This window comes from Cherax quadricarinatus, chromosome 72 (assembly GCF_038502225.1).
Source record: "Cherax quadricarinatus isolate ZL_2023a chromosome 72, ASM3850222v1, whole genome shotgun sequence".
In the NCBI taxonomy this organism is placed as follows: domain Eukaryota; kingdom Metazoa; phylum Arthropoda; class Malacostraca; order Decapoda; family Parastacidae; genus Cherax; species Cherax quadricarinatus.
The window spans coordinates 13,076,959-13,096,505 of record NC_091363.1 but is presented as its reverse complement, the minus strand read 5'-3'; the positions used below and the strand labels follow the sequence as shown (position 1 = coordinate 13,096,505).

At 40.5% G+C, this 19,547-nt stretch overlaps 1 protein-coding gene across 7 annotated transcripts in view; it reads right to left on the bottom strand.

Moving 5' to 3' along the window:
* The window catches only part of Lrch (Leucine-rich-repeats and calponin homology domain protein), a 384,944-nt gene extending 370,988 nt beyond the window's left edge, over positions 1–13,956 (bottom strand). For all 7 annotated transcript variants that reach the window (XM_053794995.2, XM_053794998.2, XM_053794997.2 and 4 more), the window contains exon 1: positions 13,782–13,956. In XM_053794995.2, the coding sequence (XP_053650970.2) occupies positions 13,782–13,956 (175 nt within the window). The remainder of the gene's footprint in view (positions 1–13,781) is intronic.
* Between the last annotated feature and the right edge of the window lie 5,591 nt (positions 13,957–19,547).

Genomic DNA, 19,547 nt, shown 5'->3' with positions numbered 1-19,547 from the left:
CCTGCATATCAACTATATTGTTACATACTATTAGCCTGTATCCTGAACTATTAACAAGAGTTTCTTACAATCATTGCATGTCTCAGCGGAGTATATAAAGTTATTACCGGTACTTTATAATCACCACCACCCACAGGAATTTTTGTTACATACATTAATGACGCTTGGCTAGTCACACAGGTAACCTTCCAGCACAAGACAGTCACGTAACTAGTGGACCTCACGACCTGTCCCTGTAGCTATTAGTAATTTCCTCCAGCAAAATTAACAGGAAATTCCAAACGGTTTTGGACCAGTCGTCTATATTTGGTGAACTTGGGCATTAAGGGTTAGTGGTTGGTTACCTGGCTATACTGACTGACTCTCTTGCATACTCAACAAAATTCCAAATGGTTTTGGACCAGTCGTCCACATACGGTGAAGTTGGGCATTAAAGGTTAAACCGGTTAGTTTCCTGGCGCTATTGATTCTTGCTCGTAGACTCTAACCAAATTCAGCCGTATTCCCACATGGACCACTCGACAAGATCGATAGCTTAAAGCTAACCTGGTAATGTAAGCTCAATAAATGTCGCCAGAAGAGTCAACTAGCCGACAAGTACAGGACAAAGACACACGGTCGATATTCGACATGGTTATAAATATATAAACTTGAAACTCAAATTGCTGCAGTACATTTACCACAAATACTAATCTTTCACTTTAATTAAAACAAACTACATAAAGCGAGAAGAAACTCCTAGTAATGTTATAGTCTTTAGCCCTCCCTCCACGTTAACATAATGATCAATTACATTCATTACCAAGATAATTTGCAACCTTAGCTCAGGCCCACAATATCAGTAAGGCTTGCAAGTTTCAGACACCAACAACCTGACGGTTCAAATGTCACCGCCGAATAATGCATGCACTGCTACTAAGTCATTTACATGCAATGCACTTGTGCTAAGGGACGTAATATTACCTGTAATGCCAGTTAAATTTCGTGACATTTCAGGAAAAACTAATAGCTTATGCCACTTATACATGCAGGAAAGTATCAGAGAATCACTAGAGAACAAACAGCTGTGTATTTTCACCTGATGAATCACTCACAATACAAGGAAAAGACTGACGTGGAAGAAAAAATAATTATAAACCAATAAAAGGTATATTTAGACGTGTATCAGAACACTGTATAAACACCGATAGGCCAAGACATTACAACCTACCACTAGTTGATATCAGAAATATTGCTGGAATAAGTGTAGCAGCCCTGAAGAAGAAATTGGATCTATACATGTGCGGTGTGTCAGATCAACCAGACTGTAGTGAATAGGCGAGCCGGCGAGTTGCCAACACCAAGAAATCAACAGGGAGGCCTAACCCCAAGCCCGGCCGTGAGAACAGGAAAACTTCCTGAACAAGTCATAGGTTAGATGTTTTGCACTGACAGGACTGTTGGTCTTGTCATTCTGTATCACGACCACTTATGGTGATAGGGGTGTGCCAAAGTATGGGCATCAATACCGGTGGTATCTGCTAATATTGATGGTATCGTCATCGGCCTAAAATTGAGTATCGGTATCATTATCGGCAAACCTGTGGTATCGTTCCATCCTCAGTGACTAACATGACTTACCTCTACCTAAATTTACTGTACACTTAACTTTATTTTTGTTTTTCTATATAGTTCTTATTTCTGAAATACAGAATTTCATCTCTATATCCGGAGGTCTGGTCTGAGACAGAGCTACTGGGGCGATATTCACTGGAATCTTTAACAGATTTAAATAGCTTACCGGCATATTTAAATGGACACCGTAAATATAACATAACACACTGGAACAATATAAACAACAATATAACACACTGGAACAACAAATTTAAATTTTCGTAAACCCAGGAACAATATAAACAAACATACGTAAACATAAACCTGCGCATTAAAATAAGAGGTTTAAGAAGACAGGTAGAGCAAAAGGAGACCTTTCATTATTATGACATTTCACCTACAAAAGACAAACTCAATAAAATATCCTGTAGGTCAAACATCGTAAATAATAAAGATCGCCTTCTGTTATCTCTTCTATCACTTGTCAGCTCGCTGCCATAATCCAATTAATTATAGCACGTGGCAATCCAACATGAGCTATAATTTATGTAATAATTTACAACAAACCACAGACACTCGGTTGCGTGTATGGCGGAACCTCTGACTGGTTACTTTTATTAATAGCTGCCGCTAATATCCTTATTTTAGGGCTCAATCTAGCTCAATTTCATAAGATTATGATACAATTTTTATTTCATATGAATCTGAAGATTATTTTTATAAGTATAATTAATACTGCGGCTGCTGTTACTAATACAAATACTCCTACTACCACTACCATTATTGCAATTAACACTTACTATTATTTATTAAATTTTAAGTAGCTGATGGGTACATGTGAACGCACTTAATAAAGCCACTGTGGATAAAACGTGGTTAATAAAACCCATTTGGGTGAAAAAGCGTAAAATAAGACGTTCCCCCCTGCTTAGTTTCCCTAGCTTATTGGGTTACGTCACTACCGACCATCACAGCCTAGCTGATCTGGTGTCTGTAAACAAGGCTGGCAGAACGGTACGGTACAGCTGATTGTTAAAAGTACGGTACGAAATTATGGTGCGGTATTTCTGACAGGGACGAAAACGTAAAAATACTGTACCGTACCATACTGCCAACCTTCACTGAAAAGAGGAAAACAAAGAGAAATCCCCTTAGCTGAAATGACCTTATGAAACCTAAAAGACACGAAGATGTGGCATTAGAACCGATATATATATATGCAAGAAGCTATGGCAACAAAAATACATAGACAAAACACATAAGTTATGGTAACAGAACAATAACTGAAAAATCTAACGTATACTAAGAATTCTGACATTAGTTGTCGGCTATTAGAATTCACTTCTTTTTTATTTTTTACTCTGAGTAGCGCTAAACACGTGTGGGTCATTCAGAGCAATCACTGAAGGCTCGGTCGTCCAATGACAAAAGTTGTCCGATAAAACCGTTGTACTTTTGGGTTTACTTGTCATACCGTAGCAGTTTCACTTACGCAGGGAGGAAGGTACATGTCAGCTAGTCTATTCTATTTCAACCCAATCATTAAGGTTGCAATCCACTTGTGTCAGGAATACTTCAATTCCTCCTTACCTCTATTATATGACAAGTTTCGAGTTTTCTTACTGCTGCAAGCTTATTAAAACAACTGAGATTATATCGTGTAGAAACACCCAAATATTTTTAATCAAAATTGCTGTTTAAACTGAATTTTAAAGGAAAAATTGGGCAAAAGCATATTATAATTTGTTTCCGCAAGCCTGGCCCTGGGCTTGGCTTGGTATGGTTGGTGTTTGCCTGGTCTACCAGGCTCTTGTTGCTGGTGGCTTGATGAACCACATATCCAACACAACTTGGTTGATCCGGCACTTGTCGAGTTCCCTCTTGAAGACACCTCATTTGTTCCGGCCATATTTCTGATACCTGGTATGATGTGAAAAAGTCTAGGTCCATGGATGTTGATAGTGTTCTCTTATTTTGTCCTTAAAGAAGGATACAAGTCAACTCTATGTACAGTATATACAATGAGAGACGCCTCTCAAGAGTGGACGAGGTACTGCATACTCCATATGTGGTTTGGTTCTCGATTTATATTCATAGCGAAGAGCTAAAATCGTATTGGCCAAACAAAGCGTGAGTAATAGGAGAAAATCAGCGTTAATCCAAGGAAGAAAAGAGTAACTCAATGCGTTGACTGAAAGAGAACATCAATAGTATCAATGCTCCCTTTGCAGGGGTGGGCGACCATTTAATTTTGTGGTTTTCAACAGTACTGGGTGTAAAGTGTGTACTGCACGACACACGTGGGTGCCACAGGCAGGGGTGAAAGTGTGCTGCACGACACGCGGGTGTCACAAGGCAGGGGTGAGGGTGTACTGCATGGCACGCGGTTGTCACAGGCAGGGGTTAGGGTGTTGTGGAAAATTTACTATAAGGACAATATAATTAGTAATGTGTATGTGAAGTGTTAATATAATGTAATGTAAATATGAAGTATTAACTGTAGTCACCAACTACCAAACCACTTATGAGGAAGCGAGGGAGTGCTTCCAACTGGCAGTGTTGGTAACAAGGGTGTGGAAGGTTGACTGCTGGTCGTCTCGGCTCTATTTGACTCCCCTCACGCTGGTGAGGGGCTCTTGATCTAGGAAATTGGATCTGTGCTCCAGTCCCCCGAATTGAGCCTGAATACCTTCCATTCCCTCCCTCCCCTTACAGGCGCTGTACAATCCCTACGGGTTTAGCGCTTCCCATGATTATAAATAATAACTTTATTTGACCCCAGTGGAGAGGTCATGAAAAGAAAACTGAATCGGAGGAGTAATGCCCGGGTAGCTGTCTTGAGTAGTGGTGTTGGCTCTCTCAAGGAATTGGAAATCGGCCGAATCTTCAAATGAAATTAATTAATGTGTAATAGAAGCGGTCGTCAGATATTGATGAAGCTCACACCACATGTAATGTACGCCTCCCAGTGTATTAATTTTCACTACAGGTATGTTAACTTATATTGGCAAATATAAATTGCCTACCGAAAGGGAGGCGTTGGGATATGACACCAAAATCTTAATTTCGTGAGTAATATTGAAATGGCCTTTATACTTTTCTGATCATATGACTGATTTATATTTAAATATAAATACAAAATTATCCAAGTAAATCATTCGGGTTAAGTAATTGATATTACCGAATATATACAATCCACACACACGTCAGTGTTACTAGCACAATTTTTTCAACTAATTTTAACAATAATTTAAGGTCCAGACGTATGAGACGTGATGAGCTGAGGTGTGCACGAAGGAGAGGTATTATTGTGACCTGGTGTTCTTAACGTCCCACTTGGCTCTGAGGTACATCAATAAGTGTAAACTGTTTGATGTGCCAAAGTTTCTTCAAAATTATGGGGTGAAATACCCTCAAGGAAGGCTCCTTGATGATGGTGAGGGGCTTTTGATTTAGGGAATTGGATCTGTGCTCCAGTTCCCCGAATTCAGCCTGAATACCTTCCCCCCCAGGCGCTGTATAATTCTACGGGTTTAGCGCTTCCCCCTTGATTATAATAATATGGGGTGAAATAATTAAAGACATTGTCTGTAAAATTTACCAGCGTAATTTCTCACAGGGGTGTTGTATGACACGTGGGCAAGTGTTTCAGGCAGGGGTGAGGGATGTGCTGCACGACACGTGGTTAGCGAGGATGATTCATGTGTCACCATCAATAATAACTTACTGTGGTCTATATAACAATAGCAACTGTGCATGCAGTTTTCCCTTGTGTATAATAACAGATTAACAATGATCGCAATACACAATCATACAATGCAAAAAAAATATTTTAAAGGCCGACGATGCCATTGCCTTTTTTTTTAATGAACCCTTACTATCATTTTTTTTAACCTTGTTTAATACTTACTGTTAAGAACCGTTTTATCCTTGTTTTGCTGTCATGGCCATTTTTTCTTAAACGATTATTATGGTCCCCCATTGTGTTTGCATTGGTTGATTCATAACTCCTAACCCCAGCATTTTAATTTATAACAACATGATTTACAAATTCCTAGCCTCTGGGGCCCTATCATTTCTACTCTTCAAACTATGTACTGTTGCCTCCAAATCAAGTTGGATCTAGTAGGCTTGAGACTGAAAATGTACTTTCTTGATGTTCGTGTGCCTCTGCGTCTAGCTCTATGTACCTCAAACAGTCCGCCCCTTTTCATTGTATCTCGTTCAATTAATACTGTTTTCCCTATAATTATCTACCACAAAGTCGTCCTGTCTTCTAGGGTTGTTAGTACTGCATGCTCTATGACTGGTCTAACATATGTTGTGTATAGAGCCCTGAAAGATTCCATGTTAAGGCTCTTGAAAGTCGCTCCTAGGTTAGCTACTTTGGACTAAGCCGCTGAGACCATCCGGTACACTGGCGTTTCCGGTGATAATCTTGGTATGTTCTCTTTATACCATGCTTATATTCTCTTGGCTCAGAAATAGACGTCAACAAACACGTTTCGGCCCTGGGACCTTCATCACTTTTTGTCGGTATAAATTATCAATATATCTATATATTGGATTCTCTTCCCTCCCAGAATATACTACATTTTTGTTTTCTCCTTCCCTAAGTCACATTATTTTCTACTTACAGGATTTAATTTCAACTAGGTGTGTGCAAAAGTATCGGTATCAGCTTATTCTGATGGCACCGGTATCAATGGGCATCGGCTAATTTTAATGGTATCGCTATCAGCCTAAAATTGAGTATCGGTATCGGTGAAAATTTGGGTACTGCGCCATCCACAATTTTAATAGCCTCAGCAATTGTTATAACAGATCACTAATAGGAACTCACGTAAATTATTGTTCTAATCAGACTGTAAACATAAGTGAGGGGAAAAAATAAACTTGTCACCATGATGTAACGCAGGTTATTCCTGAGCTCCTCGAATTTATGTGATGATACCTAAGACATCACAACGTCAACTTACCTCAGGATTATGTAGCCTATATGAAACAAAGTTTACATGTATCTTACATAAATTTAGCTAGTATATACTGTAGATGAATGGTTCAGAGAACCGACATGTTGATAAATTAGACACATGTGCAACTCTTGGGTATCTTTACTGAGGAAACATTTCGCCACACAGTGGCTTCATCAGTCCATACGTAGGAGAAACTTGAAGAACAGGAGGAGAATGAGGTAATCAGTCCCTCAACCTTGAGTCGATGTGTTCAGTCCATCAATCTTGAGTATTCTACTCAAGATTGATGGACTGAACACATCGACTCAAGGTTGAGGGACTGATTACCTCATTCTCCTCCTGTTCTTCAAGTTTCTCCTACGTATGGACTGATGAAGCCACTGTGTGGCGAAACGTTTCCTCAGTAAAGATACCCAAGAGTTGCACATGTGTCTAATTTATCTAGTATATACTGTGCCGGCAGTTGTCCTACTGTTTGTATATACTGTATCAACTTTACCACACAAACTCGTTAAAAGATGCCCAAATACATGAGGACATACCTGTCATGACGGGCTACATAGCCATCACAACATGGTTAATCAGGACTCTTGCAATATTTCTGTTATCTGTTAATAAGAGGTTGAAGTCTTGGACCATGGATGTTGAGACAGTGTTCTCTGACTGTACTAATGGCGCCCCTGCTTTTCACCGTTTTTTTGTTTTTTAACATTTTCTTCCATCTCTCTCCGGTAAATTCTTATGGTAGTATGTAGATAGGGGACGTACCTTTACCTCTGATATACCCCTGATGAGTTTCGAGAGTTTCTACTCTCGCAGCCCGACCCTGGGACAGGCTTATATCTGGTACTTGCCTGGTCAATGAGGATGTTGCTGCTAGCGGTCCTATGGCCCACATATCCATCACAGCCTGGGTGATCTGGCACCTAGTGGACATACTTTAGTTTTCTCTTGAAGACTTCTACATTTGTTCCAACAATTTGTGACATGCTATACTGTGTTTATTTTACACTTCCTCCCATCTCTCTCACTCTAATATGCTATGGTAGTGTGCATATTTGGGACAAGGCCCTCAAGTTCTTTCCACATATATGTTATCATGCTTCTCTCCTCCACTACAGCGAGTGCATATTTAGGACTTTGAAGTGTTCCCAGTACTTTAAATGCTTTACTGGCTCTATGCAGGTCACAAATTACCTCTATCTGATCCAGCTCTGATACCTTCCTTGCCCTGAATGGGGCCATTAGCAGTGAATACTCTAAACGAGTGAGCACAAGCGATTTGAATAATGTCACTATTAGCACTCTTTTTCCATGTTTTGAAACTTATTATCCACCCCTGGTTGTCATGACATTTACCTTGTGTTCTCTGAAAGAAAAGTCAGCCGACATAATTGCTCCCTGGCTTTTCATGTGTTCCATTTGTTCTATTTGAAGATCCTTTTGCATTTTCCAGTGTTCCTTTAGCCTTCTAATATCTTCTGCCTGTGTTTACCTGTGACCATTTTCAGGGCTCATCCACCCGAGCCCAACCTACTGAGTATCTAGTCGAACACGCTGTCTGTTTGTGGCCCACAGGCCCACATAACCATCACAACCTGGATGATCTGGCACTTGTGGAAACGAAGTTGTTCAGCTTCTTCCTGAAGAATTGTGTTCGTTCTTGCAATATTTCCAATATCTGATGGTTACGTGTTGAATTTTGGACCATGGATATTGACACTGACATGTGCTCCAGAGAATACAGCTCGATACTCGATACTTAAAGGGGTTACCTGTAGTTCAAATGCTTTAACTCTATAAGGAGAGTATACATTTTCAAGCTCTCGATATTTCTCTTCTTTTGGAGCTTTGAATACGAAATAATACTGCAGTGATTTGACAAATTCCATCATAGGTATTATTTCTCTCATTTTGAAGGTTTTCATTATCCACCCTGTTATTTTCTGCATATAAGAACATAAGAAAGAAGGAATACTGCAGCAGGCCTACTGGCCCATGTGAGGCAGGTCCAAGTCCCCCACAGGCCCAAGCCAATGCCCCAACCTAGTCAGGTCAGGTTACATTCACTTAAGGAGCACAGCATCTGACCTAGTAGCACAAGCTAGTCAGATCCAACTCACCCACCCACACCCACTCATGTATTTATCTAACCTATGTTTAAAAGTACACAACGTTTTAGTTATGTTGTTTAGGTAGACTGTGAATAACAAGGGGCCCAACACTGACCCCTGTGGAACACTGCTCGTGACACTTCCCCACTCTGATTTCTCCCCATTCATGCAAACTCTCTGCTGCCTATCTGTCAACCATGCCTCTATCCAGAAAAAAATTTCTCATCCTATTTTGTGTGCCTTAATTTTCCTCAATAGTCTCTGATGTGGGAATCTATCAAAAGCCTTACTGAAGTTCATATACACAATATCATATTCATTACCATGATCTACCTCCTCAATTACCTTAGTGAAAAAGTTAATAAATTTGTAAGGCAGGAACGCCCTTTTGTAAAATTATGCTGTAATTCGTTAATCAATTTATGCTTTTCAAGATGGCTACGAATTACCTCGGCAATTACTGATTCCATAAACTTTCCCACTATGGAGGTTAGGCTTATTGGCCTATATAGTTCAAAGCTAAGGATCTGTCACCTACTTTGAAAATAGATATCACATTTGCCATTTTCCACTTATCTGGCACTATGCCAGTTTGTAGTGATATGTTGAAAAGATTAGCCAAAGGTTTGCTAAGCTCCTCTTTACATTCCTTTAGAATCCTTGCGTACAGTTCATCAGGGCCTGAGGATCTGTTAGGTTTTAATTTATCTAAGAACCATGTCACTTGTGACCTTAATCGTGCATAGTTTGTCGTCCTGTTCTACATAATTCATTATTTCTGGAATATCGCTAGTATCTTCCTGTGTAAAAACTGAGAGGAAGTGTTAAAAATTCTACACATTTCCTTATCATTGTCAGCGAGCTGACCCAAGTAACTTTTGAGTGGGCCTATCTTGTCCCTAATCTTGCTTCTGTATACCTGAAAAATCCTTTTGGGTTAGTCTTCGATTCTCTTGCAACTTTAACCTCATAATCTCTTTGGTTTTCGTATTCCTTTTTTATTTCTCTGTTTAATTGAATACATTGATTTCTTAATTGTCCCTCTTCTCTTCTGATTCGCCTCTGTATGCCTCTCTTTTGACCATTGAGATGTTTTAAATCTATTGTTTATCCATTTAGGATCATTTTTGTTTGATCTGACTTCCCTAGAACTATTGTCTGCCTGACCCATAGTCGGATCATTCCAGTTCAGCCCACCCAGGTAATTTCTCAGTCCTATGAAATCAGCCAAGTGGAAGTTAGGGACAGACTTGACTGCCATTATTAGGGTAATTCCATGTTATATTAAAACTGAGTGATTTTTGATCACCCTCCCCAAGCTCATCATTAACCTCAAAATTATTAATTAGCGATTCCCTGCTGAAAAGAACCAAGTCAAGCAGGTTATTTCCTCTAGTTAGTTCTGTCACAAATTGTTTTAAAAAACAATCCTGAATTGCATCAAGAAAGTCAGTTGACTCTAAATTTCCTGTCAAACTGCTCCAGTCAATTTGTCTAAAGCTAAAATCTCCCATCAGCACATTTTCATATGTAGATGCCTAATGAATTTTGTACCATAGAAGTTTACTGCGATTTATTATATTTTCTAAATGTGCTTTATATTTTTTAAATGATAAAACTTATTATTCCCCCAAAAATGGAAACACTGACTTTTTGGGGGGTTATTCTAGGTAATTTACACACACGTTACTATGTATGATAAATGTACTTATGAGGACCTGTGCCTACATAAACTTACTAAAGACACTGTATAAATATGAAACTTCTACTTGTACAATAGTTACATTATTTGGACTGCAATTATCTGGATTTCAAATAGCATTTGATAAAAGTTTCTCATACGACAGTTTTGATAATGGCTTCTTATTATAGACTAATTAAGAAATTAAAAAAATATGAGGTAGAACAGGTACATTATAAAATGAAAGAAAATGTCATATTTGAAAGGAAATCATGTTCAGTGATAAGAGTTAAGTTATAAACAAAGTAGTACTAGAGTTACTAGCGGAGTTCCTCATAGATCACTGGTGTTCTTTGTTTATGTATGACCTATCAGAAGGAATGACTAATTATTGAAATGTTTTTGAAGTTGCAATAAATTATAGACAATAATAAATATAAATTACTAAATCACTGCACAAATATTTTAATAAATTGAGCAGGTGGGGTGATAAATGAAAGAGAGACTTAAAAGTTACTATTCACAATGTAACAGAAATGTGGAAGAAAAAATTGACCTCAGAGAATATATTTGTGAAAAAAAAAAGAATGAATACAATATGGTGAATGAAAAAAATCTTGATGTAACTGTAAACTACATTTTCACCAGAGGACCATACAAGTCCTGTAGCAAGAAAATATTATTCAGTGACAGTTTTATAATAGCTTTTCAACAGATGAAAAGAGAAGGGATACAGATTTTGTTTTCAATATGTGGCAGTGTCCACAATGTCACTTACTCACTCACTCACCCACTCACGCATACACACGTACACAGACATGCATGCATGCACATACACATGTGCGGGGGCCAGGAGCTAAGACTCGACCCCTGCAACCACAAATAGGTGAGTACACACAGTTGTGATTTCACCCCTGCAAAAAAATTGGCGAGTACACACACTGTACTTTACTAGTGACATACAACTGGACATTACTTTCGGTGACACTTTTGCACCTGCACATCATCAGTGATGCACACCTGTACATTACTATCAGAAGTTTAACTGTATGTATAAGTACAATAAAGCACCTAAATTACTGGGAACAGTTGAGGTCCCTCGACCTGTATGCCTTGGAATGCAGGTGAGACAGATACATGATAATATACACTTGAAAAATCTTAAGAGAGACTAGTCCCAAATCTACACACACAAATCACTCCCTACAAAAGCAAAAGACTTGGTAGGTGGTGCAAGATTCCCCCAGTGAAAAGCAGTGGCACAATGAGTTATGTTAAGGACAAACCAATAAGTATCAGGGGAGTCCGAGACTCTTCAACTGCTTCCCAGCATATATAAAGGGGGAAAATTACTAATTGACCCCTGGCTGTTTTCAAGAGGGAACTGTACAGGCACCTAAAGTCAATTCCTAACCAACCAGGCTGTGGTTAGTATGTCAGTCTGTGTGCAGCCGGCAGTAATAGCCTGGCTGATCAGGCTCTCATCCACGGGGACGTTGACCCCCGAAACACCCTTCGGAGGTATGCTCCAGGACATATGTACACTTATACATTACTATCAGTGACACATGTACTTCTGTACATTATCAGTGACACATGTACACCTGCTCATTATCATCAATGTCCCACATATGTATATTACTATTAGTGATATTACTGTAATACATGTGTACCTGTACATTACCATCAGATACCTGTACATTACTATCAGTGACACATCTGTGCATTACTATCATTGATATACCTGTATACTATCTGTGACATGCTTGTACATTCATATCAGTGACACACCTTTACATTACTATCAGAGACATGTACACCTGTACATTTATATATGGGATACACACACACACACACACACACACTTGAGTATTAACTATCACACACACCTGTACATTACTATCAGAGACAGTTGCAGTCACAAACATCTTCAGTGACAGGTATGGAGCCCACACCTGGTTAATCATGTTCAAAATCTTAGGAGACTGCAGAGATTTGCAACAAGATCAATCCTAAGTGTGTAAGTTTATTAAGATACATGCAGCCATAAGTACAACATACCATACATGTGTAAATTATTCAGGATAACCCAAAACAGACAAAGTGACTTATTTCCATTGGGGTGCTCATAGCCGAGCTACGAGAGGATCGGAAACTGACGACCTTTGAGGAGGAAAGGACAGAGGAAGACTAGAAACTGCGAGGATTTGACCAATTGACAGGAATATATATTGAAATGCAAAGAACTGAAACGAAGTAGCATAAAGTTTAAACCCCAGATCAGCTACAGGGTGGTAAACAAGTGAAACGAGATGGATTTGGAACTAATGGAGGCTAAATCTGTTATTATTATGGGGAATGCTAAACCTGTAGGGTTTATACAGCACTTGTGGGGGATGGAAGGCATTCAGGCTTAATTCAGGGAACTGGAGCACAGATCCAATTCCCTAGATTAAGAGCCCCTCATCAGCATCAAGGAAAATCCCTTGAGGGGGCAAAATCCATAAACAGCTCCAATAGTTATAACAGGAGTCAAGTGGCTAGGAGTCAGCAATGCCTGGCGATTTTTGTTTGAGAGAAACCTGGGGCTTAATGCCACAAACATGTGAGCAGCGATAGAGGGGAAAAAATATAACCACAGCTTTATAAAGCACATGGGAAATAGGAGCTAATCAGAAGTGATGATTATCATGGGGAAGCGCTAAACCCGTAGGATTACACAGCGCACGTGGGAGGGGGGGAGATGGAAGGTATTCAAGCTCAATTCAGGGAACTGAAGCACAGATCCAATTCCCTAGATCAAGAGCCCCTCACCAGCGTCAAGGAACCTCCCTTGAGGGGTCAGATCAAGAGCCCATCACCAGCATCAAGGTATCTACCTCCCTCAGAGAGGAAATATGCGAGTAGGAGAGGAATAGGTGAGCAGAAATAGGAGAGTAGCAATAGGATAGTAAAAATTTGTGGTATATATAAACGAGTAGGCATACGAGTGCCGATTTATGCAGGTAAAAACAGGTGACTAGACAGGTGTGACCATAAACACCTGACACAGTACTAACAATGACACACCGAACAACCTGACACTAGCAAGAACGAAACAAAAACCGTCATCGAGGGCAATCAAGTTTTTTACCCGGTATGAAACTCAGGTTAGAAGAGACTAGAATACCTGTCCAAATTACTTACTTCTTTATTTGGAATAATTCCTTATATAGGTATTAACAGTATATTTAAGTACATTGTACCGAAGAGTGGGAATGGTTATCATCTTAAAGTTGGTATACGTCCACGGTATCGTGGTACAATAGTGGGTAACACGTGACATGGGAAGAAATAGGTAAATATGGTGTGGTGGGGAAGGAGGGAGATGATCCCTCCTCCTCCACCTCCAACAATACACTAAACGACATCACTCACCTGCAACTACCGTATCGCTTAGATTGTATTTGGCGGCACCTTTCGGGTATTCCTTTAATTTTCGCCCACTAAGTTTTAACTCACACGTCGCCTGAGCGTCGACGAGAATCCTATCTAAACTTCTAGACAAATTACACGGAGAGTTAGAACTATGGGGTCCTCCAGCCCCGGCCATTTTCACTCACTGACTCATTCTATCCCTCCCGGCGCCGCACGCTCGCCCACCAACACCACACTCTCTTAAAAAAATACTAATACGCACTTTTCAATAAAAGATCTTCATAAAAAAAGCCAAGAGAATTTACGTTCAGTTCATTGAGAGAGTCATAGAGTAGAAAATATGCCTATAAAGTTGTAGTCTAGGAAGGACATTATAAAATCATTGGAACAAAACATTTGAATCAGGAAACAGCGTTGCCAGATACCATGGCCAGAAACCTTACTATTGTGACTTACCATGTATATAAGTGTATTTAAGTTCATTGCGCATAACATACACATCTTTTCATACAGTTGTACTGGGGACATTCTGGGTTTATAAACACATAAAAGGTACATTACATATAATTAAACTAGGGTACCCAATAAAGTCAAACAATGTGGCTTGTTTCTGTGAGGTGTTTGTCAGTTTAATATATATAGATGTATATGCTATCCATATACATATTTTGCAACGGTAATATTGTTAGTATTTCTTACATATATTATCAATACAGAGAAATAACAAATCGACCGTCTCCCACCAAGGTATGGTGACGCGAAAAAGGAAGAATACTTTCATGGTCATTTATCCACTGTCTTGCCACAAACGCATAAATATAAATATAAAATTTTATTTCTTTGCTAAGCTTACAATGTGTGTTTATATTTCATAATTTGATAAGAACAAAGAAAGCTACTATCATGCCGAGGCATTTCGGGCAACTCTTGGACAACTCACTGAGCTGCAACATCTCCACTCCTTCGGAGTGCAAGCACTGTACTTCCTCTAGGATTCAAGTCCGGCTAACTCGTTTCCCCGAATCCCTTCATAAATATTACCTTCCTCACACTTCAGTATCACGTCAACTAATAAAAACTATTCGCCTCCACTCTTATTTAATATGCTCACACAAGCCTCTTCGATGCCCAAGCCCCTAGCACTCAAAACCTCCATTACACCTTCACTCAGACCTTTCCTAGGACAACCCCAACCCCTCCTTCCCTATACCCTAGATTTATCTGCCCTTCTAGTCGTTCTGCTTTGCTCCATTCTCATATTCAAATCAGATATAGAGAATGTACAGAGAACCTGTACTGCATATATAAGTTCCATCAAATACCTTAACTACTGAGAACGCTTGGAAACACTTGACTTGTACTCACTGGAGCGAAGCGAGAGAGATACATCATGACTCAAGAAATCGTAATGACACGATTGCAAACAAACCATACCCCCGGCCGGGATTGAACCCGCGGTCATAGAGTCTCAAAACTCCAGCCCGTCGCATTAGCCACTAGACCAGCTAGCCACAATAAGATTCATCCAACTAGGTATATTGTTTACCTGGAGAGAGTTCCGGGGGTCAACGCCCCCGCAGCCCGGTCTGTGAACAGGCCTCATGGTGGATCAGAGCCTGATCAACCAGGCTGTTACTGCTGGCTGCATACAATCCAACGTACGAGCCACAGCCCGGCTGGTCAGGTACCGACTTTACGTGCTTGTCCAGTGCCTGCTTGAAGACAGCCAGGGGCGTGCTGGGAGGCAGTTGAACAGTCTTGGGCCCCTGACACTTATTGTGTTGTCTCTTAACGTGCTAGTGACACCCCTGCTTTTCATTGGGGGGATGTTGCATCGTCTGCCGAGTCTTTTGCTTTCGTAGTGAGTGATTTTCGTGTGCAAGTTCGGTACTAGTCCCTCTAGGATTTTCCAGGTGTATATAATCATGTATCTCTCCCGCCTGCATTCCAGGGAGTACAGGTTCAGGAACTTCAAGCGCTCCCAGTAATTGAGGTGTTTTATCTCCGTTATGCGTGCTGTGAAGGTTCTCTGTACATTTTCTAGGTCAGCAATTTCACCTGCCTTGAAAGGTGCTGTTAGTGTGCAGCAATATTCCAGCCTAGATAGAACAAGCGACCTGAAGAGTGTCATCATGGGCTTGGCATCCCTAGTTTTGAAGGTTCTCATTATCCATCCTGTCATTTTTCTAGCAGATGCGATTGATACAATGTTATGGTCCTTGAAGGTGAGATCCTCCGACATGATCACTCCCAGATCTTTGACGTTAGTTTTTTGGCTCTATTGTGTGGCTGGAATTTGTTTTATACTCTGATGAAGTTTTAATTTCCTCATGTTTACCATATCGGAGTAATTGAAATTTCTCATCATTGAACTTCATATTGTTTTCTGCAGCCCATTGAAAGATTTGGTTGATGTCCGCCTGGAGCCTTGCAGTGTCTGCAATGGAAGACACTGTCATGCAGATTCGGGTGTCATCTGCAAAGGAAGACACGGTGCTGTGGCTGACATCCTTGTCTATGTCAGATATGAGGATGAGAAACAAGATGGGAGCGAGTACTGTGCCTTGCGGAACAGAGCTTTTCACCGTAGCCGCCTCAGACTTTACTCTGTTGACTACTACTCTTTGTGTTCTGTTTGTGAGGAAATTATAGATCCATCTACCAACTTTTCCTGTTATTCCTTTAGCACGCATTTTGTGTGCTATTACGCCATGGTCACACTTGTCGAAGGCTTTTGCAAAGTCTGTGTATATTACATCTGCATTCTTTTTGTCTTCTAGTGCATCTAGGACCTTGTCGTAGTGATCCAGTAGTTGGGACAGACAGGAGCGACCTGCTCTAAACCCATGTTGCCCTGGGTTGTGTAATTGATGGGTATCTAGATGGGTGGCGATCTTGCTTCTTAGGACCCTTTCAAAGATTTTAATGATATGGGATGTTAGTGCTATCGGTCTGTAGTTCTTTGCTATTGCTTTACTGCCCCATTTGTGGAGTGGGGCTATGTCTGTTGTTTTTAGTAACTGTGGGACCACCCCCGTGTCCATGCTCTCTCTCCATAGGATGTTAAAAGCATGTGATAGGGGCTTCTTGCAGTTCTTGATGAACACGGAGTTCCATGAGTCTGGCCCTGGGGCAGAGTGCATGGGCATGTCATTTATCGCCTGTTCGAAGTCATTTGGCGTCAGGATAACATCAGATAGGCTTGTGTTTACTAAATTCTGTGGCTCTCTCATAAAAAATTCATTTAGATCTTCGACTCTCAATCTGGTTATCGGCTTGCTAAAAACTGAGTCATATTGGGACTTTAGTAGCTCACTCATTTCCTTGCTGTCATGTGTAAGACCCATCTTGTTTAAGTAGGGGCCCAATACTGGACGTTGTTCTCTACTTTGATTTGGCATAAGAAAAGAAATACTTTGGGTTTCTTTCGATTTCATTTATAGCTTTTAGTTCTTCCCACGATTCCTGACTCCTATAAGATTCCTTTAGCTTTAGTTCGATGTTTGCTATTTCTCTGACCAGTGTCTCCCTATGCATTTCAGATATATTGGCCTCTTTTAGCCGCTCTGTTATTCTTTTCCATCGCCTGTAAAGGGAGCACCTGTCTCTTTCTATTTTACATCTCCTCCTTTTTCTTAAAGGGATACGCCTTAAGCATACATCTAGTGCCACAGAGTTTATCTGTTCTAGGCATAAGTTGGGGTCTGTGTTGCTTAGTCTATCTTCCCAGCTTATATCGTTTAGGACTTGGTTTTCTTGGTCCCACTTTGTTTTTGTTATTGAAGTTGAATTTGGTGACGGCTCCCTCGTGACTGATCTCACTTTGTCGGTCTGGGGCTCCGCGCATACATGTCTGAACCTCGATTATGTTGTGATCCGAGTATATTGTTTTTGATATGGTGACATTTTGTATCAGATCATCATTGTTAGTGAAGATGAGGTCCAGTGTATTCTCCAGTCTAGTAGGCTCTATTATTTGCTGGTTTAAGTTGAATTTTGTGCAGAGATTTAAAAGCTCGCGTGTGAGTGTGAGCTGCCTCCTGGTGTTATCACTGCAACAACCTATATTCCTCCATTTTAGGTGCCTTAAGTTGAAATCCCCCAGGAGCAATATGTTGGGGGCAGGAGCTGGAAGATTTTCCAGACAGTGGTCAATTTTCAACAGCTGTTCCTGGAAATGTTGGGACGTTGCATCCGGAGGCTTGTAGACTACCACAATGACTAGATTTTGGTTCTGGATGTTTACTGCTAAAACTTCAACTACATCATTTGAAGCATTAAGCAGTTCTATGCAAATAAGTGACTCTGCGATATACAGGCTAACATCCCCCTTCCTTTTGCCCGTTCACTCTGTCGCATCTGTATAGGTTGTAACCTGGGATCCATATTTCGTTGTCCAAGTGATCCTTTATGTGGGTCTCTCTGAAAGCCGCGAACATTGCATCTGCCTCTGCAAGCAGTCCACGGATGAAAGGTATTTTGTTGTTCGTTGCTGGCTTTAGACCCTGTATATTTGCGAAGAAGAATGTCATCGGATTGGTGGTATTGGGGGGATGGGCCTTTTTTTCGGCACTAATATCTGTATCTGTTGGTTTGGAGTGGAGGCCATCGACTGTGATTCCACTCTAGAAATAACTGGATTTGGTGTACGATTTCTGCCATTTCCTGCTAGTTTTTTTTCCTTCCTGGCACTAAAAAACCTCTCCCTCTTGAGTGGCTGTGGCTACCCAGGTTTTCCCATGTCTGGATGTTTTGTATCTTTTTGTCCCCTTTAGATGGAGTACCTGGCAATTTAAGTTATAGCACTGTCTTTCCTGTACTGAAGAGGGACACATTTCAGGATGATAAAGCTTACAGGAAGGGAGTTTGCATTATCCTGTTGTCATATGGGCACGGCATTTCTAGAGTGGTCCAAGTTGCACGTCCCATCTGTTTTTCCAGATACCCCATGCCTGCAGATACGAAGTGCATAAAATGTGCACAGGCTTGGTTTCTGTTTGCCTTGGATTTTTGTGACTGTATTCCCTGTTGGTGCATGTTTTCCTGTCGCATTCCTATCCTCACTAGTACTAACAATGGAGCTCTCACCAGTTGTTTCTGGTAATATATCCTCACTATTACTAGTGGAGTCCCCTTTTTTGTTATCTCCTGTGGTATTACTAGTTTGTAATATTGATTTTATCTTGTCCTTGACTACACTTGTTTCCCGACTACAGCTCCTGTCTCCCTCGAGGCCATTAATATGCATTCTCCCATGCATACAGTTACTGTCTACCAGGACAGCACCTCCAGCCCCACAGTTTCTGTCTACCAGGGCAGCACCTCCAGCCTTACAGTTTCTGACTACATGGCCAGCACCTCCAGTCATACAGTTACTAGTAGTCGGCCAGGACACATCCGCACCAAGGGCAATAGCACCATCCAGCCCAGACTTTTTATTTTCCCATCTGTTATAAAATGCTTCCAGGTTTTCTATGAAGGCTGCTTTGATGTTATCCTCTTTTAATATCAATGTGATTTTAGTCCACAGATTGATCTCATCTGGGCATACCCAAAAACACTTCCCTGATTTAATACCGCTTGTAAATAATTCTTGGATATCCGCACAAGGGCCGTGACACCAATTTTCACAAAAGTGGCATGTAATCCATGTGGAAGCCTGTTTGTTTGATTTACTGCAGACTACACAGGATTTCATAATGTGCTTTTAATGGTTGATTTACTGTAATTCTACTACCATATGGGGAATTACCAATAGACTCCTGG